This window comes from Dermacentor andersoni, unplaced genomic scaffold, assembly GCF_023375885.2.
Source record: "Dermacentor andersoni unplaced genomic scaffold, qqDerAnde1_hic_scaffold ctg00000041.1, whole genome shotgun sequence".
Lineage (NCBI taxonomy): Eukaryota > Metazoa > Arthropoda > Arachnida > Ixodida > Ixodidae > Dermacentor > Dermacentor andersoni.
The window spans coordinates 2886530-2912304 of NW_027314754.1; the positions used below are offsets into that span (position 1 = coordinate 2886530).

The window sequence follows — 25775 nt, forward strand, 5'->3', positions numbered from 1 at the left end:
TTCAATCAACCCTCTGATTTAAAACTTTTTTTCGAGATTTGTATTCGAACTTGTTAATCCGATATGTGAAAAAACAGGTCCGATTGTCTATTGACACCGGCACGAGAAAATCAGGAGGCGCTTCTTTCATGATGACAGGCTCTTTGGAGTAATTACACAAAGAAGGAATGGAGCATTCTCAACATCCTGCTTTGGTGAAACCATTTTTTTTTTCTTTCATTTAGCATCTCAGTATCAGTCCTTTCCCAAAGTTCGGAATTTATAGCACCATACGCCAGTTCAGCTGGGCCAACTAAAACATTCTTGCTTCGAAATAAGTCACCGATCAGAACCAGGCCGAAGGTATATGAAATAAGCTTTTATATATCATTAAATAAATGTACATTTCCAATACCCTAAGGCCTTTCAGACTGTTATAAGGTCGGAGACCTAGAAGCGCGATAGAATACTACACGATAAAAGATGCATCTTGTTTATGTCGCATAAAATCACAGAAACAGCAATTCTAAATTGTTTTGTAATATACATACAAGGATCTAAGTCTACAAATACTTCAGGACCGACACAGTTCCAGTATACGTTCGTTCTCAAGAGAAAATAACGCCTAAAGGCATCAACCCCATACGAATAGGGCATAAAGGCGTCAGAGTAATTATTGCAGGGAAACACTCTTCCGTTGCCTAGCTGCTATTTTTTCGCATAGACGCCCTGATCGCTCTTTGTACGGTATCCGGCACAGCAAGGAAGAACGCCCCTGTGCCTTTATATTCAAGCATGCCTTTGACGCCAATTCCTAATTATAGGGATGATGATGATCCTTGAAAACACGGCATGCGACCAGAATAGGAATCGCCCAAGAATGTGGTGTTTGTATATGCGCAAAGTTCAGGAAATTGGACATTGTAAACAGCCATGAAAAGAAAAATGATACTTGTAACGTTAAAACATTGGAAGAAAGGGATTCGGGTAAGCGAAGACAGCGATGCGGAAGAAAACGGTGATGGCTAGCGAGTAAACAGGGGCAGCTGATATTGTAGTCAACATTAGGAATAAATATAGTTCGTTAGGACGTATAGTGCGTAGGGCAAGGTAACTATGCTCTGTTACAGTTAAAGAATGGGCGCCAAGGGAAGGAAAGTGTAGTCGTGGCCGGCAATGAACTGGTGGTGTCATTAGGTTGGGAAATTTGCAGGCATAACATTGTGTCACATGATACAGGAAAGGCGTAACTGGATATTGCCGTGAGAGGCCCTCATCCTGCAGTGGACACAAAATGGGCTGGTAGTGTCATAAACCAAATATAACTGCAAGAGCAAAAATACTTGGAAAGGTAAAGCTGTGAAGAAACAGATAGCATGATTAAAATTCAGACCAGTTGGATGAACGATAACATTTAAAAGAAATTAAAGATGATCTTTGAAATGTTTAGATAGGAAAAACTTTGAAAATATAACAGGGACAGTAACGGAACAAAAGGTATCATAATGCAAAACTTTTTCTTCTATGAATGAGCTCCAAAACAGCGCCAAATACACTTCCACGCCTAAATTAATGTGACGATGCTCCACGCCAGTATCGTCTCTCCACCAATAACGAAGCATCTTTAGCTGCACCTAGCACCACGCCGGCTTGTCGCACCACTTCAAACAACTGTCTCATTAAGGAAATGCTTTCGTAAACCTTAAGTATGCGTATGCGATACAGAAACGACAATCCACGTGGAAAGTAAATAGCGTATCAGACTTTCACTGCAATCGCTTGTAATTCACTGATCACGCGACAGGTGTGATGCACTCGTAGGGTCGTTTTTCTTTTACGAAACACTATAGGTGAATGCTCTTCCCTGGCCATATTCAGGCTGTGCCTCTAAGTGCCGAAATTCACGTCTCTGAAAGACATGTGAAATACACACTGACAAGCCCCGCTATTACGAAATCCTTCATATTACGAATCATTATTCAGCGTGTGGAAACTGACAACCACAACAAAAGCCACATTATAAGTGCAAGAAGACTACGTGGACTTAATTTACTCGGCCTCAAAGCACGGCGTTACTCACCCGTCACAGCTGCGCAGTGGCTATAACGTTCTACTACTAAGATCAAGGTTCGGGCCGTGAGTCACGGCTCTACCATCTTTAATTCCGGGGGAGGGGGGGGGGGGCGGGGCTAACTGCAATACGGTAGTGTATTCGGCAAGCACGTACAGGACCCCAGGTGGTCAAAAGTAAATAAATCTTCAGCCCTCCAGTATGCGTTGTCTCCTATTGCTTTCGAACGTTCAACCATTTCACTCAGTCTTTTAATGTTTTTGTTTTGTGATCTTAAAGAACAACATTGTTTTGAGTACTGTTGACTTCATGAAGTGTTTACTGAAATACACGACGGTAAAGCAAACAGAAAAAAAGTTGAACTAGCCTGGTGCCTACAAAAAGTAAAAGGCACAAAAACAGATACTGTCTTTCAGGACAGCATATGTTGCCGATGTTGATACCTCCTTCATTGGCTACAGCCTGCCAAGTAACAGCCAAATTCCACACCCAAGTTTAGCCTTCCCTAATTCATAAGTTTTAGTCTTCCTACTTCACGCTAGCCCTGCGGCGAGGTCTTATAATATACGGCCGTCTTCGCATTCACCGCTTTCTGCAGCACAGTGTCAGAAAAACGACTTTACGAAAGACTAGGAATCGTGTACCATGGGTTGCTTGAGCTAACTCCTAAGGTTAATTGGAAGCCGTGCTTGCTGCTTGTTTACAAGAGTTGTGTTGCATACAACGTAGTCCAGCCTTTGTTCTGAAACTCTTGTGCCGAGTGCCTGCGGGTCTAATTAGGCTAGCATGCGGGACTTTTCCTAGGCAGCAAAACAGCAACTTGTAGGCCGGGTTTCTAATTGAATCACTTCAACCGCGGCATGTGGCACTTGGATAAAGAGATAGCGAACGTTTAATCATGAATGCCAACGAAACTTACTTATTTTGTGCGTCTTGTTCACAAGATGCGAGAGAGCTGACGATTTCCTTACGTCTTTATACGTAAAGAATATTTGCTACAGAAGGCAATGCCGCTTGTCGAAAGCAAGCCAGGCGTGAACGTGCTGAACTAAATGAATGTGTCGAATGCAGACATGAGGCATTCTCGCCAAAAAAAAGTTAGGCTTAGGACAATAACAGGTGGAATGCCAGGACATTGAGTTGCTGCGGCTACAGATATCTGAGCGCAGCACAAAAATTTTGGCATCGTTATACATAAATGTCATGGCATAGCGACAGGACTGCATCGCGAAGTACGACTACGCGACAATACGAATATCGCTATAAGACGAAGCATTTTGGTTCTTGTTTTATAGTGTTTTATAGTGATTTTTCTTCTTTTTAATTTTCGATTGACATGTGTCTAAAATACAACGCCATCGATTAGAGTGGACGCTTTCATGACAATTTAGTGTCTGAACGATTTGCACATTTTCCTCTCCAACATAGCTCTGGCGGTTGATTACATGACGCCTTTCCTTTTTAGACTCTATATTTCTCTCTACTTTACCCTAGTTTCACTAGAACTTCGGTTGGGGCTAGTTGGTACATAGTATTTTAAATTGTTGTTTTATTGCTTTTTAAGCAGTTGTTTGAAAAAAGTATAAAAAGATATAGCTTTTCTTTTTCATGAGTCATGTTGCCAGGTGCTCAATATCAGACAATGCGGAGAAGCTAGAAATAACGTAACGTGGTTCTAGCGTAAAGAATGTCAACTCCACTTTTACAGTAAAATATAATGCCACGCGTCTGATACAATTTTATTTAGTTAATGCATTTATAATAGCAGCAGACGTTATGTAAACAGCTCCATGAGAAAGCACCAAACTATGTCCTAACGAATCTTACACGACATGGAGGCACAACTCCACCGTTTCTTCATTTCTGGCCATTCCATATGTGAAAATCGCGCAAGAACTGTGAGGCTAACAACTCTTAACTATGTAAAAATATGTTCATTTCTTCATTTCATTTAAGGATATGCTTAAGTCATTTCTAATAGGGACATTTCGAGGCAGCAGATGCACACTCATTCATACGATCACCACTGCCGCAACGCAAGCCTAATGGAAAAATTGAGCTGGGCTGAGGCTCAATTTGCTAAATTGCTAAATTTCTGTGGAGAGCAGCTCTCATGTTAGTTGTCACAAAAACTATTTCTGCAGGCTCTATTTTAACTTTCATTAGCGCCGGGACTCAGCTGCCACATTAATAAGAAAATTGAAAAAAAAAATGGAAAGACTGAGAACATCCACGGGCTTATACAATTATTTTATCTGCCTCCCCAGCACAATGTTTACGTATCCACCGCATCGTCGTATTCTGCCTTCTGTATTTCGCATACACGCCTTTCAATATCTTGTGCGCGCTCTTCTACCCGTAGCTGAATACTTCAGAATGGTGTTCGGCTCTTGTCAGCTATCAAATGAAACAGCCCTTCGCTAGTAAAAGGAGCCTGCCAATGTGCTATTAGCTAAAGAGCGACAGGTTGTATATGCCAAACTGGAATACATTACAAATGGGTCACCGAATGAAAGGAATGTGGTTTGTGGTCTCTACATCACGAGTAATAATTGCAGAAATATGTTTCTAGCTTTCAGCAATACTCATCCCACGGGGAGGAGAGTGAAGTGCGAGGACGAATTCACAACATGCATGTTTACCCAACATTCTGCCGACTTCTCAGTTATTGCTACCGAAAAATGGCTACTCTTACATTAATGAATTGATGGCTCCCTTGATATCTACATCCAGTAATTCTGCATAAAAGCAGTTATGGAAGTCAGCACTGCACTCTCAGTCATGTATTACCACTTTGGTTAGATGTTTTAGTAGACGTGGCGGCTTGCGTCAGTGCTAAATGATTCATTCACTAAGAAAAAGCCAATATCGAAATATTCGTAAAGCCATGCCGCAATAACATAGAGGAGCAACAACACGAAAGCGGGAAAATAAATCATCACCACACCTAAAAGCTAAAAGTGCGCGGAAGCCCTTCCATGTGCATTTCCCCCGATCGGTTTGAATAGTATACTGCAGTACACGGGTGTGACGTAACAGAAATTTAGACTTTTGTTCTAGCTTATGAGCAAGCTAGACGAAAAGACTGAAGCAAAGTCTCTTAGCCATACTGAGTCACGCGGCCATCTCTGCTAGAGGTTGTAATGCCATCGGAACACAGGTGTAAAGGTGATAGCGATGATAAAGTGCCAAAGATAGCCATAGCGTGTGAGACGTTCACAATGCTGCTGCGCAGTGCCTTCGTTCCCTATGACTTTTTGTGTACTTGACCTCATTATTAAGACAGAAGGAATCGGGGCAGAGGACTTACCGAGTCACCATCTATCGGAAGCGCCTCGCTTGCGTAGTGTGTGGGATAACCCGGCCCGCTCCTCGTAGGTTTGGCTGCCGGCGCTCAGTGGAAACACCACGCGGGAGCCCTCCCGGACATTTCGTAAGTGCTGTCGAAAGGAAGGAAGTAGTTTACTGTCAAAATAGTAATCTTGACTAAACAGAAATTACAGAAAGGTTTACAGACAGTGTACCGAATACGTAAATACGTACAGTGAACGCCACTGCGCGTGGTCGCCGCGATGGAGTCACCCGACAATGCTTCTTGCGTGAAAGGTAGGCATTAGCTGAGAGGGAACCATGTGAAATGTGTTCTTATAGTGGGCTCTCCGTATAACCAAGAGGAGCATTACAGAATGAAGCCTCAATGCAGCGATCGCATGGGTTCGCGGTGACAGACTACGAGTCTGCATGCATGTCCGCGCACAATGTTTTGCTTTCGATGCAAGCGCCATCTTGCTCCGTGCCGTGAGCTTTAGGCCGCAGTATATGAGCATTTGACAGTAAACAAGCAACCATTCTTGCGTGGACATCATCAGAGCCGTTCAAAAATAATTTCGTTATTGATAGGAACTTCGACGCCTAAGACGGCGCCTTGTAATGTCCCGTTATATATATATACGTTTCAATATATTTCTCAAGTTGTGTCGCAGTGTATGTTTATCGGTCTTCTCAGCGAGCAATTACCCGCTGCTTTCGTTTCTTAAACCAGTACATTCCATTGTTTGGTGCTACACAAGCATGCGCATCTGCCATGTCTTCTTTTTAATGTGCTTCTTACCGGTCCCTTTCCATTCCAGTGAGCTTGTCAGCATATAGCATCAAGAAGTTCGTAGACCAAAGTTTCATGACATTCGCCGGACCGCACGCATGGACGAGCGTCTCAATTCGCGTTTTCTGCTACTCTACGAACCTCGCTACCCAGACGCCGTATCAGAAATCTTCCTCGCGGAAGTGCATGCTGCACATCTGAGTTAGGACCGGCCAGCAGCAATCGGCTAACCGTTTCACGATTGAAGCTTCACGCAGCTCCTTGTCCTGCGGGTACGTGTGAAGGCTGACACCAGGTTCTGTCTTGTACGTCCAGCGCTTTGGCACCCGAGGAGTAGTCTACCACGTCGGATGCCTTCAGAGGCAGCCACTACCTATTATAGTGCTTTCAAGCGTTGTGAAGCACAGCCGAAGCAGGAAAACTTGCCCACTTGATCAGAACCGCAGTGCAAACGGAACTTTAAACTTTCGTTTTCAGCTCGCTTCGGCACTTCCGAAGCAGCCGACGAGGCTGTGGTGTCCCCGTGATCCCTCTTACCATGTCACGCCAACGGTGACGCCAGCTTTTCCAGTAATGGAACTTGCCCCCAATATACAAACTCCTGCCGCTGCAGTATATTGAGGAGCTGATGGATGGGGTGATGCGGATCAGCTTATACATCTCATTTCGTTCGCACCCCTGCTACGTCTTGCACGATATCTTGTTGCTGCATGAAGCCGTGCCTTAAGTTGCCCATATCGCAATTCAGTATCCAACAACGATTCTGGATCAAAACGTTAACTTGATGAAGTATCGGCATTGAGATTTTTCAGCATGAGTAGTAATATCAAGGAGGAAGTTTCAGGTAACTTTCTCGCGCGTTTTCTTATTCAAGCGGTAGGATTTCTCCCACTATTAGTTGCAGCCCAAACTCTTTCATGCAAAACGTTTTTCCGAAAATAACACCATGCACGTGAGCACTCCAAAATTAAATTATGGGGTTTTACGTGCCAAGACCACTTTCTGATTATGTGGCACGCCGTAGTGGAGGGCTCCGGAAATTTCGACCACCTGGGGTTATTTAACGTGTACCTAAAGCTAAGTACACGGGTGTTCTCGCATTTCGCCCCCCTCGAAATGCGGCCGCCGTGGCCGGGATTCGATCCCGCGACCTCGTGCTCAGCAGCCCAACACCATAGCCACTGAGCAACCACGGCGGGTGTGACCACTCCTCTTAAAGAAAGTGTAGGCGCACTAAGCGCCGTGCACTTCGCGCCACTGACGTACTAGCCATAACTCTGTCCTTGTTCAAAAGTAGCTACACTCTGTCCCACTAAACGCAAGAACTTATCGATGAAAGGCGCCGGGCTGGCAGTGAGATACGCGGAGGCGAAAAAATGGGAACTCGCTGCCTCAAAGGCTCCTTCAGTAATTCAACGGAAGTTTTCCACCTTTAGACTGAAAGCGATTATTTTTCGCTTATAAAAAGAAAGAACGCAGCTTCATGTAATTTTCAATCGTCGTTCCTTGCGTACCATCTACTCACACTTTTTTTGTGCCATCAGTTGTTGAGTAAGCAACATAAAGCGATTTTGGAATTTTGAAAGCGTTGGTGTTGGGGAGCATGCCACAACGAACGAGGGGTAGAAGTAATCAAGGAGGTCCGTAACTTGCATCTAACGAAAAATTTTGCATCAATTTCTGTATAAACTTTGGACGACCTATTTATGCAGACAAACACGGCAATGACAATTTCAGGGTTCGTCGTTATTCTGAACCAGACGTTTAGGCATCGCTTTCTCTCACGATTCCAAACTGGAATACTGGAGCATGATCAAGCTGCTTATACAAGGAAGGCAGTTTCTAAGATCGAACTTACAGTGCAACGCAGAATGCGCGCAGCAATGAATGTAGAGCGTGAGTAGTACGAGACCGAACACCGAATTCAATGATAAGCGGCGTTTACTCGTGAAGCGTGCACTTTAATTTATCAAGTTGGAACCAGAAGCTTTCCATCTGAACATTTATTCTCATTAATCACTTTCTTGCGGAACGTGTGCAAAACCACTAAGGCCTCCTGAAAGCGGTCGCTGCGCTCGGTTTCATATTGTTTGAGACCGCATTTCCTGTGCTGGGGAGGGGGGGGGGGGGGGGGGGCAATCGCTCGTTCGTTCAACGAATTTTTGTCGCGGCCGTCAGGACGTAGAAGACGACCCAAGGCCAGGACGACATAGAACTGCGATTAGACTGGGACATCTGGCTTCACCTTTCACAAAGCATTGTTGAATTGGGGTGTCAACCGGTGCCATGAAACGTATCTTCGCAAATTAGCAACATTACTTAGGTTCAGCAAAGTAGCTTTCTGACGCCTGTGAAAGTGGTCCTGAAGAATTTCTCGCCCATTTCGTGGCATATCAATAGCACCTAGCAACGAAGCGAAAGCCTGCAGTGGTGAACTTTGGCTGCCTCCTTCCAATTAACACCAGAAAAGCCCTCGGGGAAAAAAAGTGATTGCCGCCGTTTTCCGGGCCACAAAAGCCGTCATAAAAAGGGGAGGCTCGGAAAATAGCAGCACAGTAAAAACATACTGGTATGCCAAGCTTATCGGAAAGCTGCGTGTTGCCACTGTGAAAAGAATGAAAGAATTGGTGACGACAAGCGCTCTCCTCATGCCTGAGAAATCCCGAGTCCACAATGTTCGTGTTGCCCTGGCAGCTGTTCGGAAGTGCGATCTTGAACAGTGTAACCACCCACATTACACTCGCGATGTAACCCTTTGCTAATTCTAAATCTGAAGAAACAATATCAAATAACAAGGTTTCCCAATTTGAACACAATGGAATCTGCTACAAAAAATAAGTTGGTTAAAGAGCGAGATGGCAATTTTACAAAGGTATAAAGAGCCTTGCAGATAAACGCGAGAAGTAGTTTGTGTGAAGAACACTAATGTTGAAATTATTATTTTTTTAAACTCCAGATTGTTTCCTTCATGCGCGAATTGCAAAGCTTTCTGATCGCCCCGCCCCTATCAGACATCTCATTTAGCAATGCCTATGGAGTAATCGAAATAGTCTATCGGCTACCCTGCTGTTTAGCTGATTGGATACAAAGAGCTGTGCTCCACTGAAGAAAACTGGTGGAGTTTCGAAAGTCCATTGGTGCCACACCATTTCTCATGTAGGAATATCAAATCACAAAGTTGGGAATTACCGTTCTCGAAGCTTCACAGGAGAGAAATTATTGCGACATCAATAATTATGAGAATTAGTTTCTAATAAAAGAACAATGAAATTATTTGAATTTGCATTCTTTGCAAACAGAGCATTTTCGCGCTCTGCCATCTCTACAATGTTTATTTTATAACGTCATAGAGAGCTGGAGTCCTACAAAGTTCAGAGCACAGTAATTGTTTTATATCTAACTCCAGAGAGCACCCATAAGCGTAAATATCCAGTAACTTGTAGTCTGACAAAGAGCTCCCACTATGTATTCCACTTAGTGCTCGCATGAGACACGACAACACTTCAAGGTATTGCCGTCCCGCAACAAGATAGGTCTCTTGAAAGTTGTTGCTATCCTATGCGCAAGCTTTCTGGGCGGTGAAATAATCGCCGTCGCTGTAGAACTGTAATCTACACAGAGGTTGCAAGCAGCGCTCGAAACACTAATTGGACAAGGTTCGTGCAACACAGTTGGAAAACTGTACTTCAACACACACACAGACACACACTTATATATATATATAATACTAGCATAGATGTACGTGTCGCAAACAGAAGAGAATCTCCATTCATCTCCTTGTTAGCGAGACCGCCTAGTTGATTCAACGGATCAACTTGAGGATGGGCTCAGCCGCAAGTATAGTGCAAACATTGCGCTGAAACTAACATGCACGGACGCTTTCAAGCTCAGTGGTCCTTACTGCACCTGCAGCTAGTTAGTGAGCAGCGCGCGAGGTAATATTCAGCTTCGTGTTTCTCATCTTGAACTTTCTAGCGCAAGTTCTCTCATAGAGAGTGAGCAGAGTGTACGTGAGCTTCAGGTCGAGATAGTTTCGGTATATCTATATGATACCTCACAGGAGTTGCAAACTGGCGCAGCGCCGACGAGCCTCAGAGTATATGTTCTAAACTTATCATTTCACGGGCTTTGTAAGAAAAATCATTCGCGGCATTCTTTGACAGCGTTCGCGCAGACAGCGGCTCCTCGTCTTCGTGCGTACAAATTACTATGCACTGCCTGCTCATGGTTACCCAACATCGCTATCGCTATTAAAAAACGAAGAAGCCCGTGTAGTGAACACGCACAGCTCTACTAAACAACCTCCAAGTATTTGCGCCTACGACCTTTCCTGCCGCAACAACGCAGTGAAGCCTAAAAACATACTTATACAAAAAAAAAAAACTTGCTCAAGTGTGCTGGGACTGAGTTCTCCGCCACAGTGCTTAACTTTCCTCTTGCGCTCACTGATTACTACACAGGAGAAACGTTGTGCGCAGCAAAAATGAAAAGACAGTGGTGCAGCGCATGCTGATGAACGACATCACATCGTTAGGACCCCTTTGGAACAATCATCGAAGAAAGCGTCATAAAAGTGAAGAAATGACCGCGTATTGTTTTCGTATTTCGAAGCGCAATATAATTGACGTAGACATAATAAATCACAGGTAACTCCAGAGAGACACCGAGATTTCTTTCCTTCACCACTCATTTCATTACTGAAGCATGCTTTCCGTGTATAAGAAAATCAACCAAGCCAGCTCGTGAGTATGTCCTAGTATCATTGCTAGTTGTATGTTTTGGGAACCAGCACACAGAGACACTTCTTTATGAATTATCGTTTGAAGACAACCTACCACTCAGAATTTTATTCATACTGTCAAATTATCCCATGCTTCCTTAAAATCCAATAAGTGATAGGTCTGCCTTCTCTTGCTTTATGTTCGCGCTTAGGTGCTTTGGTTTCGCTAAAGCTCCGAACCATGAAGCGTCCTAGTGTGTCAAATTAAACCAGCACACGACGGCTGTCCTCACGTCAGTGTTGCGTCTATAAATGCCGATATCAGTAAGCCGAAATTGTATGCGAGCTGCCCTCCCATGAAGCGCGCGATCCTCCGTAAAGGCTTAAGTGCAACACACGTCCTTACGAGGCACAACAGTTCAGTCACGCGAGAACATAGGGTGTTTCGATAGTTTGTCAGAGCAGGTAGCCATTGCAACTCCGAAAGCTGGTTCATTTGATTTCGTTGTCCTGCTGTATGTTCATAGTGCTTCCGCAATAAAATGCCACCTTTGAAATGTCCCGATGCAAACAAGAAAGAAAACACTGCTTCTTATAAGCGACGTACTAGCAAGTGATATACGAAGAAAGTTCACCATATAGCTTTCACAGGTGTTTCTTGTTAAAGAAAGGGTAAATAACAATTCGACATTTTCTTTCGCGGAGGTCTACCTCAATATAAAAGCTCTCAAGAAGTGCCATGACACTTTTAACTTCGTATAATAAATAATTTTTACGAAATCTCTGCGCAGGAATTCAATACTGTACTTTAGCTGTGACGACGACTTCCAGTGTAAAGAGAACGGTGGTATTGATAACAGTAAATAATAAATGTCAATTCATTGCATACATTAGAAGCGATATCGCTGAACCAGACCAGTGGAAATCCCAGTGTTCATAATGCTCGCGACAAGTGCTTCACCTTCAATTTAGTTTTTGGTAGCACCGAATATATTCGCATGTTTAGAATTTTCTTGCCTTGTCGGACATGGATGATCATCGATCGAGGATGGTAGAAACAGTTATATATAAAGACAAGGCTGGCCGCTCATTGAGAGAAAAAGAAGGCACTACGCACCACGTTATGCTCGACAAAAATAACTTTGAATTTCATATTCCTAACAAAAAACTACCCATATGCCACCTACCATATTCGCAATGATTATATGGTCTAATAATATGGGCGTCTCAGGGATCAGGATCTCATGTGATAATTTATTATATTGTATTATGGTTGCCAGGGGTGATGGGAACATAATACTTTTCAATGGGGATACCTTTTTCTCGAATCTTCAAGTAATTGAGAACGCAACTTGGAAAACAATTCTGAACTGTTTACTTTCAGATAGTCAACGAATGTCCAAAAGCCTAGCTTATGATTATGCGCTGAAAAAGCGAAGATAAGCAGACAGAAAATTTTTGCCTACCGAGCAATCTACTGACGCGAATGTCTGCGCTGAAAGTGCTCAAAGTCTAAAATTTATGATACGGTGAATTTCGAAACTTAGACATTTGTAGCTCGTTTCCGCGTGGCTAATGGCTCAAATATGCATATTTGTTCATTTCTACGACATAAGTAACAATGGCTGCAAGAGGAAGGTGCTTGAACTAATTGAAAAGCATGGTTGTGTGGGCTCATTGACCACTTGCCATCACCCAAGAAAAGTGATGCGTGCGGCAAAAATGACGTTGCACATCCGCCCCCAAGGCCGTGAGTGGTGGTGATAACACTCCCAGGCTTAGTTCTAGCAGATAAAACATAGATACCCTAGAAAGTCGACGGGAGCACGGCGCAGCGTGAGCTCAATGGGCATATATATATATGTATATATATATATGTATATATACACATATATAAGCACGAAGGGTTTCGCGCCAGAACCGAAGGTATAAAATTCAAAACAGAACAAAAGAACGTTATGCCATGTTTTTACCGACCTTCCGGCCGGAAGACCGGCAACGGAAACGTCAGTAGAAACATGTGCGAAAACGTTCGCCTTCATTTCTTATATATATATACCCTATATATATCCTTTGACAAAAAGTCGCACCAAGCCTTTCCTTGACCCATCACGTTGCTACTATGTGCTAATGCTTCAAAATTACTGGGGTATTTACACAGAAACCTACGTAATTCGCCCTCCAACATCCGCAAGCTACCTTATCAGGCGCTTGTTCGCCCCCAGCTCGAAGTTGCCTGCCGAATCTGGTCACCCGATCATGACAACCCAATCAGCTTATTAGAATCAGCTCAATATAGGGCCGCTAGGCTTATTTCACGTAACTACACCTACAATTCAAGCATCTCGCAAATAAAACTTGATTTCTCCCTTCCGCCCCTAAGCCCTCGACGTGATTTTGCAGTCATATCCGCATTTTACAAGCCCGTTCATGCGGCTAGGAAATCTCATTTGCGACTTGAAGTCGCACCTTGCACATCTCGCAGTTGATGTAATCACCTCAGCTTCACCCGCATCTACGAGAACACGCATGCATTCAGTTCGTCGGCTCTTCCTCGTGCCAATCGGTTCTGGAACGCTCTTCCTGATTTCATTGTCTCCGAAAGAAATCCCGACGAATTCCGCCAGCTCGTAAGTGCATATTCCACGGAATAACTTCAACAAAATGCATGATGCATTTCCTTTTGTTTTCAGTTATATCGGTTCTATGTACTCACATACTTATAAGCTCGCTATTTCACTCATTATTCTTGTATTTTTTGTCCTATGACATTAGAGTCGCTAGATTTTTTCTTACTTTGTTCAGCGAAAAAAACTACCTTTTCTTTTCTCTAATATGTACACTACCGGTCCTATTAATTTTTGTTTGACTCTTTAAGGTTTGTGTAACATGTTGTGTCACATTTTTATACCTTCTATTAATATTCTATGTAAATTATGTTTTGTTGTATGCCCACTATGTATACTCTTTTAGACCCTCTCTCTGTGACGCCCCTCTTACCCAATGCCTCATACAAGGCCTGTGAGGACATCTTATATATATATATATATATATATATATATATATATATATTAGAACCGCTACAATTTCTTGCCAAGTTTTACTATCCCTTCTCCCCCAGACAAAAATTGTGGTTGCGCTAATGGGGTGTAAGGAAATTTATATAAATATCCGTAACTCGTTCAAGCTGAGCGCTAAAGTAAATGAAGAAACGCCTTTGTTGGACAAGTCATTTAAATGCGGTGCCGAATCTATTTTAGCTATTTCAATTAATAAAGTGGCGCATAAATTTATATAAGAGCACTGCTATATATACACCAAAATAAGCTAGGCGGTCATTATTTTATTATGCATTCCATTTTCATCCGTATATTCGAGGGAAACACCACAACCATGGAACCAGTAACACAAGACTAGTGGTTTCCCATTCGTGCACAGTATGTGCTCACGCCTCTTTGTGGGCATTAACAAGAAAAGTTCCGAGCCTTTAAAAGACAAGCCCTTGGTTCCACCACAGACAAATAGTAGTTACGCCCGGCATAATAACATGCAGAAAACAAAGGAGCGATTGGCAATCTATGGTGGCTGCACTTATAGTTGAGAGGTTACTTCGTAGTTCAGGGACCCGTTTACACTAGCCATTGCTGAACTGCTGCATTTTGTGGCAGAAGAGACGTGCGAGAACTTTCGCAGAAAGCCGTAATGATCGGCAAGCGCCCATTCGCCACAGGTCCGCTCTTAGGTCTCGACAGACTATGTCCGTTCAGAGCAGCTGCCTAATGGCTGTTGTTCGCCAAGAACGCTTTGTTTCCTGTCCGCGTTGCACCCATTATGGAGACGCGAAGAAAAAGAACTCGAAAAATTTTGCCCTCCCACATTTCGCCAAGCTCATACGGCCTGAAGCAAATACGGGAAACGTTTATATGATTCCTGGCGGAAGGTCACAGATATTGCATAAGAGAAAGGGAACACAAAGACGATATTCAACAGCTGCTACGCTCCCATCAGTATTTTACCAACTGGATCATTTGCTGCCATTTACAAATAGTTCGCACTTATCTACCCACTGTTATCTTCACCGCAAAATTAAATCATTGGGTGCGCATTGAGCGACAAACGGCAGAAAGTCTAAAAAAAAAACTACGCGCCCACGTAGACGGCCTGATAGTGTTCATATTTGCGATCAATTTCTTCGCCGCACCCTTGTCTACAGCCTAGCTCTGGAAGCTAGGCTGTAGTTTCGTTTAGCATTGAGCGAAAACAAGATTGAAACAGTACTATGATGATATTGGTAAAATGTCCCAGAGTGCAACTATTCAGGTGTACTCGTTCACGGCGATCCCACCGTCGTACTATCTTTATTCAAATTTGGGACAAGCCTTCTGTGTCATCGCTTCATAGGGTGCTTACGTACTTGTATTTCTTTCAAATGCATTTTCTATTGCCTATTGCACGCCGAAGGCATGATATACAAAAGTCCTGGTCACCTAAATGCTACGTGAACTATCTGTCTTAGCTGGTTTTGAGCCTTATTTTGTGCAGCACTTAGCGTCGGGCTACACATAAATTATTTGTGGGCCACATGCTGCCGAACTAAAATTACAATTTCGACCACCGCACATTGCCATGCGGTATTTAGTCGCCGCTTTCTCGTATCTGTTTTCTATTTTAACCATAGACACAATAACAAGACCTGTATATTTAGGGCTACCCGACTGCCTTCTGTGGAGTTTATCTCCGTCTACATGCTATCTAACCTTTGCTGAATGTTACTTGTTTCGTGGTCCTACGATATTTCGTCTCCCTCATGTACTGCCAGTCTGTTATAATGTCGATTAAGCCTGAGATTACTTACAAGGACTTTGTGAGAAAACCTACAGGGGCAACGAAAAGGCCCGCTGTAACTTAGCAATTCTTTCAAATGCAAGATGGGTCAAGCTACACGACGAGTATGTCACTGTTACGACACATCATCCTACCTTGCTCAGAAGCGAAGTACCTTTGTTGGTTTACAAACCAGCCGCAACCGAATGCTGCTATTCATTACTGACATTAAAGCAGCACCGCTTTGCGAGGCTTCGACACATGGGCAACCTCAATAGGAGAATCTCTTACTCCGCAAGAGTCCTCAAGAGTTTTGGAAATACTGCACCCGCAATTCGCGTGTGCAGCTTCATGCCACGTCGAGTCCGGAAGTTCACCAAGCCATTCAGACGATTATTCGTTACGCGCACGAGAGGGTGGGCAAACAAAGTCCCGAAAACGTACAAAGAGACAAGCGGAGGAATCCATCTATGACTGGCTCAGGGAAAACCCCGTATCGCCACTAACGAATATTGTGCGAACTCCCAAGTGGCTTGCGGACCCCACCTTTCGGTTTATCCGACTGGACGACAAGCACCTGCAGAGGGCCATTCAAGTTTTTAACGACGACATGTGCAGTTACACTACCCTCGACTTTATCGAGCTGTACCAACACACACAACCCCTGTTTGACGCTCCACACGGCGACTTGGATGCTCACTATATGACTGTGCAAGACTCGTTTGATGCTGTCTTGGAACTGCTAAACTTTCAGCTTGACGACAACCAGCTCGAACTGTCTGACTTTGTAAACAACCTCTATATGCTTGTCGAGAAGCTGGTGCCCAAGAAGAATTGTATGGAAGTGGTGTCTCCCCCGAGTGCTGGCAAGAACTTTTTTTTTGACGCTGTGCTTTCTTTTTATATAAACAGGGGCACTATACGCAACTTTAACCGCTTTTCAAACTTTCCGCTCCAAGACACTGTAGGCCGCCGCATACTGGTGTGGAACGAGCCAAACTGTGAGTCTTCTGCATTCGACACGGTCAAGAAAATCTTTGGCGGCGACGTGGACTCTGTGGCAGTCAAGTACTCGCCCGACCAGACCATCTCGAGAACGCCTGTCATTGTCCTCTCTAACAATGAAGTCTTTCCTGCTGACAATGCCTTTAACCACCGCATGTTTCGCTACAAGTGGAAGGCCTGTCCATTGCTCAAGCGTCATGCAAGGAAGGTGCACCCCATGTCCCTGGTGCTTTTGTATGACAAGTTTGTACTCGATGCTGACTATATGATTGCCCGTCAAGAAATAAACCTTTCATCCTGAGTACTTGGTCAATGCTTTGCATTTTTCGTCTACAACTGCAACTGTTGGTTAGGTTGGGTTGGGTTGGGTTGGGTTGGGTTGGGTTAGGTTAGGTTAGGCATTACCGGAGATGAAAACGTAAGGGACCAGGTGGGTAGCATCGCCTGGTGGTGCGGAATTTATATACAGTAGATACATGCAGTGCAATTATGGCAGTAAAATCCATATTATGCTTGACAAGTTTAGCGTCAGCAGCGTGTAATCATTATTTGCTGCCCTGTTGCTTATTTTTTATTCGATAGTTACACAACATTATAACCAGCAAGTTTAACTAGTGCATTGTGGCTAGCCAAAGCACCAGAAGATGTTGCTACCGGGATTGCTGTTGCCACTCATATCTCGAGTAACCAGGAATACCGCGAAGGTTGTAACATTTACGTACAAATTGGACCTATCCACTATTCTCCTACCAGGAAGGCCAATGTATTACACAGTGGACTCGTTCACGGGCGTGCTACAATGAAAAAGTGGAGCCGAAAGAGACGCAGCGCAGGGCTCGGGCTCCTCCGGAAGCCGAGAAACCGAGGCAGATTTGTCAAGTGCCCATGGGACAAGCAATCGATCACTGCGAATAGAAATATATGTGCTCCATTTACCACGGTGAAGCCGAATACGCGCTGTCACTTTTGCTTCCTTGCTTCTGTGCTGCACCAATTCATTTTACTTTGTCGCAACATGTTTGTGTTTGTATTCCTGCGTGCCTTGCTTGCTTGCAGCCGGAAGAAACTACATGAACAAAACGTTGCCCTTGAAATAGGGCCGTAGAGAAAAAGGCAAAAGTAGTGGCGAGGACCAGACTAAGATACGAGGTCGATCAATAAGTCTGAAGCGATGCCGGAAAACGACCTGGCCCTGCGAGCCGCTGTAGCCACTGGGGCCTTACCGGAGGACACCACCCGGCGCTTAACCGCGTCGAGAATCTTGCATCAATAAAGTTTCTACTGCTAATGCTACTACTCCAATCTCCGTCATAATCGATGGCATAGTGCTAAGTGGCTACTTACTTCGACATTGCCACGTTATGGACTTTGTGTTGGTCTGACATACTGTCCGAACCATCGGAATATGCACGCTCTATGCGATGCCGACAGGAACGCAGAAAAAATACATGGCTTCGAAGTGCGACCCTTTACTTGCTGGCATTGTATGGCACCGTCATGAGCAAAGAACATAAACTCCCCACACCTCCCCTACCCACACCTCCCCTCCAATTGCATTCGCATTCATCTTTTTCTGAGATCAACAAGACAAATATTTGCCAGACAAATAAAACATGACAATAAGGTCTAATTTAGACAAAAATATGGTTGCCGTTTCTCTACAGAACGCATATGCAATTATAAGTAGTTTTTCTGATATGAGACCGTTTCACGTGCTATCTAACTGCCATGCCAATGTGTGACAGAAGTTCACTGAAAAGAAGGATATCATCCACACGACCTACATTGGGCAGAGATGTGCGAACTTAGCGTAGTTCTTAAGTTCTAATGCTGTCGCAGCAGGTCGTTCAAAGCATATCAGTCTCTCCTAGTTCTCCGTCGACTGCGGATTAAGCTTCCTCGGAGGCGTGTTGGTTCAATGAATTGGCGTGCAGCTTGTTTTTTTCTATTTATTTAGTGTTCTTGCTTAACAAAATGCAAGTAGTGTGCCAGCGCTTGTCCTCTACCCCCATGTGTTTTTCGTGCTGTTTCCGCTGTTTCAAAATTGAACATTATGTAGTACTCCCAATTGTCCCCTTTAATGTGAATGTTACTTAACAAGCTCCTCTTTAGTAATACGATATGACTATTGACATCATGGACGCGCAGGGACATCGTGTCTTCTAAGGCGTCACCTTTCGTCAAAAAGTACTGGTACCGTAGCAAGCGTTTATTGGCATGAAGCCATGATCGTACTGCGTACAGCCGCAGAAAGATCACACGCAAACGTAACTGCTTCAGATATTTGTTGGTTTCTCGCCTACTATTCAGTGGCTATCTACGCAATAGTCTTTATTGAAGAGCACAAACGTTGTGTGTGGATTGTATACGCCGCGTAGTGGAGTTGAGGAATCCAAAAACGTCGCTATCGCGGCAATGCATGGAATTATTTAAACATTCATGTTCTAATTCTTGAACGGAAGGTGGACGCTCGCTACTGCCATGTCGAAATACTTCTGCACCGTCTTGGCAACCATAGTAGAAAGGTGATCTATCAACAAAATAACCAGTCACTTGGTTCGTCTGGCTCTGCTCGCTTACTGTTAGCTTACGCTTACTTAATGTTATCGAAAGAATCTTTTACATCCGCAAAAATAGTGCACAAGAAAAACAGAAGTAATTGCCAGGTAACACATTTCGCAATACAGCATCGAGGTTTCCGATTTTGGCAAGGAATTTGTGCTTCGAGGATTGCTTAGAAGGAGAATACCTAAAAGCCATTTGCGCAAGTATCCTTTGTGGGCACTGCTACGAAAAACTATTGTGCGGAGGCGGCGACTGCACTCAGGATGTTCCTCAATGCGATTTGGAAGAATGCGCAGGCACGCTTCGCGCATTAGTGATTCTGCCTTTCTTTTCTTCAGTAAACGATAAATACGCTGCGGAAAGTTTCAATAACACAAAAGATAACAGAAGCAGAAGAAATGCAGTTGTGGCTCGGGATATTTCACCAGCCATTCCTCAGGGCAAGGAAGGAGCTTTTTCAGATATAGTGGCACCTTTATTAATGGGCTGTAGGTTGGCAAAGGCACCATTCGCCACTGTGCAGCTTTTAGGAGCTGGTCCTAATTTTGGACTCACCAGAAACCAACATTAGGTTATACTCATATGAGAGAATACTGGGAACTTGGCGAAGCGAGATGCGACCGAAACTGCTTCCATCGCCCCTCATTCAACTGCTAATGCGTCTTAGCCGCACTTCCGCAACAGTCGCAGAAAATGACGCCAAAGCACGCAACCTCACGCGGCTCTCATTGGACGTCAGAATTACGCAATGGAGCCTCGCTGTATTGCGTCACTGCAGCTCCCTTCCTTGGCAATTGTCAGACGCAGCATCAATAAATCACTACAGAGATAGGACATTGGCGAAGTCACTCCTGTTTCTGGGAAATTATGTGGAGGCACCGTAGAGGGAGGAAGTGTTGGCTTTACCGGCAGCCCTCATCCTCTCCTCTTCCGAGAGCTGAGCCCGTCATAAAGAATATCTATGCGCTAATGGGTGCTCTTTTTTGGCTGTGCTTGTTCTATACCACCGCGCTGCCGTGTCAGGATGGGCACCTTGGTACACTACCTTGCGACTTCAGCAATGCATTGCGCAGACATGTTTCTGAGCATTCTTCGAGCTCACGTGAATAATGGAAATCGCTCCTTGTCCATGCTGCTTGAAGACTATTAATCAACCGGCACCAAACTAGCGCAGAGGCCGGCGTTATATTGAGTTTGCCGCTTTAGCCGGCCTTACTACTTTGTCCAAGTACCATTAGTTCGCAGACGTTAACAAACAACGTGGTTGATCAGGTCTCGGCGACAATAATTACGCGGTTATTGATTCTAATTAGTACACAAGGAACTGGTGCTTCAATGTTTAAAACTAAGCAGAACTGACATTTCTAGGTTTCCTTTCTTAGCCCCAAGTGATATTTGAGAACAATCAAGTCTGCAGGGAAATTGTTATAAACCACACTTTTCGAGCAATAACTAGAACGCCCAAATAGAAATACTCTTTGTAATTATTATGACCAGCCAGAAATGGCATAAATATAATTTCCATAAGGGCTGAACTATTTTCTGCGCTGTCTGCCATAATACTCGCATGGACACGCTGGTCTTTCTTTAGGGTATCTTCCAAAAGCTGGCAAACCGTGCGCTCTCGCGCTCCACTGCAATGTCTCTCCTAGTGGTATGATCAATTTTGATTGTCATTATAATAGGAACAATAATGTCACGTAATTTATTGCCGTGTAAACGCCAAGGAACGACGAGGAACGTCAAAGGTGAGCGTGGAGAAACGGCTGGTGTCAAGCAGCCAAAATCCAGGCAAGCGTAAGCTCGGGTCGCGTCGCTACCACCAACTCTGTGGCTTGCTTGCTTGGCTACTTCGCCATCGTCATGCCTTCATTACATCGGCACCCGCGGAATATCGTAGCCATCCTCACGATTTAAATCGTTCACAGTATAGCGGAGTCATAATAGGGCTTGAGACGGCTCGCATGGACCACTCCCCGATCACGACGACGTAAGTCTTGGGATAGCGTCAAAAGCTCAACTTCATAAATGACCGGAGATGTCCGAGCGAGCATGAGGAAGGGCCCGTGATAACAGGCCACTCATTTAGACAAGAGCCCACGAATGCTCGCAGGAGTCCAAAGCCACACGGGGGCAGCGGCCGCGAATTTAAGGAAAGGTCGGTCGGTGTCATGTCTTAGCTTCTGGTGACGATGGCCTGACCAGGGAGCAACAGCTATGGCGCCATCTGCAAACGCGCTCCCTACCTATTCCATCCCTCCTATCTCACTACCGACCCATCTCACCTCCTTGCCATCTGTACAATGCGCCGAAAGCAAACCTCACCCATTTACTGTTGGCCTGCCCGGCTTCTCCGCCCCTCGACGGGCCGGTACCACTCCAAACCTCGAAGGACTGGGAGATCTTACTACGCTCCCCGGACTCGGCAAGGCAGAAGATCGCCTCTAGCAGAGCTGCCAGCGTCATGGATATGTTAAACATGAACGTTTGAGTGCAGTGGGGTCGTGTGGGGGCCCGAGGGGCTTCGGAGGTCCCAAATTCATTGTCAAAATAAAGCTTTTTTTCGTCTTTCTCCTCCTCTCCTGTCTGCTTCTAATGCTTACCGGCAGATGAGCTTATGTAACCGTAATGTTTACCGAGAAACGTTCGCGGCGAACGCTATGCACGAAGGCTTTGTTGTAGAAACGCGGCCTCATGCGTAGGCTTATCCCGGAGGTCGTGCTCAGCGAGGCAAAAAAAAAAATATATCATTTACAGTTGCCTGGTTCTGTTCGCATCTTTAATATTTCAGTCTGAGAAGACTTAACATAAAAGGAGTGCGCTGTCGTCGCTTTGCTTAATGGCGTTTGTTTGTGGGCTTGTCATTGCCAAAATTCCGAGGAATAACTTTTTCAAGAATGTGAGGCTAAGTATGAGCAACTTTAGTGATAGAACGTCGTGGCAATATAACATGCATATACGGAGTGTCATATAGCAAGGTGTCGCATATACATATACCTAAATATACCGTATATGGGATTTTTACTCACAGGCATGCCGGCGCCGGATGCCAACCCAGACACAGGATTTTCTGCGGCGCTTGACGCTTAACGATATCGCGATAAGACGCTCCAACGTGAAGTGTATCGTATGGCCAGACGAGGATTTCGAGCCACTGAAGCATGGAGAGAAAAAGAACGCGCGGAGGGAGCATTGCGCAACGCTATTGAAGCCAAGCCTGGTGGCCCAACACGAGACCACACGTCAAAGTGAGCGATTGGCTTCAGTTTTTCCCGCTCTGCAGGCAGAGCCACGGCAGGGCAGTCGAACATGTGCGCACCGAATAAAAATCCGCAGTTCAGCCCGAAAGGCGAAGCACCGATTGCGGTTGCAAATTACTGAGTAGCTGTACGAAGTAAAGATAGTAGTTTTATCAACTGTATAAAGTTGTGAACATTTGCTTCCTAACTAAATTAACATTGACAGAATGTGTAAGCATTACTGAATGAGGACGTAGAAACAAACATACGCAGAGGCAGCGCTGTATTTGTGTATCTAGTTCTATGTCCTTTTTCAGCCGTGCTTACGCATTCTATTATGTATTCGAACCAACTAGTCCGCCAACTTGTTTTACCTGCATTAACCAGCGCGGCGTCACGCGCACACATGTAAACATGAACATGTTTCGCTCGATGAGTGCGGCAAGTCTCTGTCGAAATTCTGGAGTGACTAATAGCGGCAGAAGCAAGCGAACTGACCTTCGTGCGTCTCTCGCTTCAACGAGCACGAAACGTAGAAAGCACATCGCATACGAAGCTACCGGCACTACACGCACTCTGCAAACATCGCAGACCGATTAGACGATGAGGCCTGCGCGGGCGCGCACTTTGGCCACGTCGCAGATCGCTTTCAAGACACACGAGCGCCGGAAAGGGAGACGCGTTGGAAGATTTAAGCGATCGGACGCGTGGCACCTCGGCTCCGTCAATTTTCGACAGGAGCCACGCACCAACTCGTCCAATCCCACCAATTTCACATCCATCGGACGCAGCAAGTTGCCCGGCAAACAGGGACACCACTTTCATACAGGTGGGCCAAATTTTTCGCCAACTTAGAGCGCACTTTCACTCGCACTTGGTGGCGCCACCGCTAAACCTAACGGCTGTGCCTGCGCCCGGCGGTGAGGAAGCCGCTCTCCGCACCAACGTGGCGAACTCCCTGCCTCAATCCGTCTACGACCAGGACGTCATGGCCTGGTCGACAGTTCCTCAAGCCAGGAAAACCGATTCGGCACCATCGGACCAGCTCCGCAACAAAAATCTCCGTCTCGTTGAGAGCCTCTCTGAGCGCCGGAATGCGAAGATGACGGCAGGCGCCACATCGACGTCCAGCAAGGCGATCCCACACCTCAGCATGGTCCCGTCTTGCGCACGGCCAAGAACCGCCAACCCAAGTTGTCATGGAGGCCTAAACCTCTCCCAAAGTTCCACCTCGAAGATTTCGTCGTAATCAACAAGCCGCGAACCATTGTGGCCATCGGGACTGCATTCCAATATGGTGAGCTGGGCTTAGCCTTTCGTGCCTACCTCGGCGCACAAACGGTGGTCCATCTCAGATTCGTCTTTTCCCGCGAGCAAATTTACTCATTGCGAGCACCAAGAGAGCCTACGTGGCGGACCACCAGCTCGGTGTTTTCATGTTCAAACCGGCTTGGGAGACGTGCCACTGTGGGGCCATCTCAAACAAAATAGTGAAGAAATAGCCAGCCGGTACTTACACTGGCTAACCTCCCTGTCTTTCCTCCTCTTTGTCTCTCTCTCTCTCTCTTGGTACGCGTCATTACTTCGGCAAATCAAGAAAGAGCGGAAAATATGAAAGACGGTATACAGTGGAGGCATGACACCATCTTGGAAATTCGCAAATTTGAAACCTCCAATAAGGCTCGCCTGATTTTTGCCTGAAAAGTGAAGCCGCGGATGGGGACCTACAACTCAGACGTTGTCGAAGTGCAGCCCTACCTGCGTGCTATCCCGATCTGCTGTGTGTGTGGCACCTTGGGCCACTGAGCAGACTCATGCCCAAATCTGACGCAAGACAAGTGCGGCCTGTGTGGACAGCAGGCTCCTTTCGTGGAGGGGGTGAGGGTCCCTCATGGGTTCAACCCGAAATACTGTTTTTTGGTTTTTGGTGGCGGTCATGCCACAAACTCAGACTGTACCAGCAAATACCACCTGGATACCAAGATGGCCGCCCAAAAGGGGCGGAAAACCTGGCGCAATGGCGAAGAGGCCACGTCAGCAGCATCATGCCACCGGCGGTGACTCATCTCTCCGCGGTGACGTCACCAACTCCAAGAAGCAAGCGTCCCCAAGCGGGCATGAACGTTAAGGCACCACCACTGCCTCCACATTGCGGATCGGGGAGGCAAGCCCACTACCAACTCATGCAAAGCAAGACCGGTGCCTGCGGAACTGCGGTCAAAAAGGGAAAACAGGTGAGCGGCTCGGGTAAGGTTGTCTCCTCCTCCCGCCCCCCTTCTCCTTACCCTCGCTCGGCGACCAACGCCGAGCTTCACAACCTGGTAGCATCTCTCCGGCTCCAAAACGAGATGCTACTTGCCAAAATTGAAGCTTTCGAAGATAAAACCGCTGCTCCCTCTAATCTTCGCCCCAAGCAGAAGCCACGGAGAGCGACGCGGCGGCGCCGGTGACCTCTGACGTCTCCGTGGCCAATCTTGAAGCCCATCTTAATGCCGAATTGAGACCCTTATCGGGACGGCAATGGAGCGCATCATTGCCAAGGTCATGGAGGCACTTCCTACCATGATAGCCCAACATGTCGCGAATCTCCCCCGCACGTCTCGCCGGGGCTGGACCTCTTAACGATGTATCCGACCCGCCCTCCAAATTGCCGCGTCAAGTAATTGACCACGAAGATTCCGAGGACAGGTGCCCCCTCCCAAGAACTGAATTTTAGCCCTGGCTCCAGGCTCCGGGACACCTACCTTCCGTCCTCTAACCCCTAAATCTCAACATGGTGGGACAACGTCGGTGTAGGCATTTCTCTTTATCTAAATTAGCCTGCCCCTTCACTGTAACTCAATGGAACACCGTGGTGACCCTTCAGGATCCAGGAAGGGGCGCCACCTTAACTATACGACGTTTCAGCAGGACCCCTCGTCTTGTCTTTGTGTTCACAAAGATTGCACTGCAAATTTGGTCGATTTAGACGTCCACCTTGACTTTTGTAATAGTGACTCTCCTCCCCCTCCGCAAACAGGACTCACCTTTGAAAATTCTAAGTGTCTGCTGCGCATCCAAATTGCCGAATGCATAATTCTCGGACGCTGGTTCTCCATCGGTGACTCCTACACAGGGCGTTCCTCTCGTCGGTACCGATTTTGAGGTGGTAGGTCACATGACAGCCCTCCATGGTATTTTCTGTCAGGCGCTTCAAGGAATATCCTTCCTCAACGATGAAGTGGCGAAGCTGCGGAGTCGAAACGATAGCCTGCACAGGGAAAACACGCT

General features: G+C 45.7%; 2 protein-coding genes across 2 annotated transcripts in view; one reads left to right on the forward strand and one right to left on the reverse strand.

The window, feature by feature from the left end:
- The window catches only part of LOC126518285 (uncharacterized), a 118211-nt gene that overhangs the window by 80531 nt on the left and 11905 nt on the right, over positions 1 to 25775 (reverse strand). The window contains exon 2 of the mRNA XM_050168129.3: positions 5361 to 5490. The gene's annotated coding sequence lies outside the window, so the exon portion shown is untranslated. The remainder of the gene's footprint in view (positions 1 to 5360; positions 5491 to 25775) is intronic.
- On the forward strand, positions 12595 to 17002 carry LOC126518283 (uncharacterized). The gene is made up of 2 exons (XM_072285762.1): positions 12595 to 12622; positions 16044 to 17002. Exons 1-2 carry the CDS (start codon positions 12595 to 12597, stop codon positions 17000 to 17002), a joined length of 987 nt encoding a protein of 328 aa, XP_072141863.1.

What these genes read in the sequence shown, in the direction of transcription:
- LOC126518283 (XM_072285762.1), top strand. Translation starts at nt 12,595, where the DNA reads ATGACGTTGCACATCCGCCCCCAAGGCC. An exon ending in GCACATCCGCCCCCAAGGCC is followed by an intron (nt 12,623 to 16,043) that starts GTGAGTGGTGGT and finishes TCGCGTGTGCAG; the next exon opens with CTTCATGCCACGTCGAGTCC.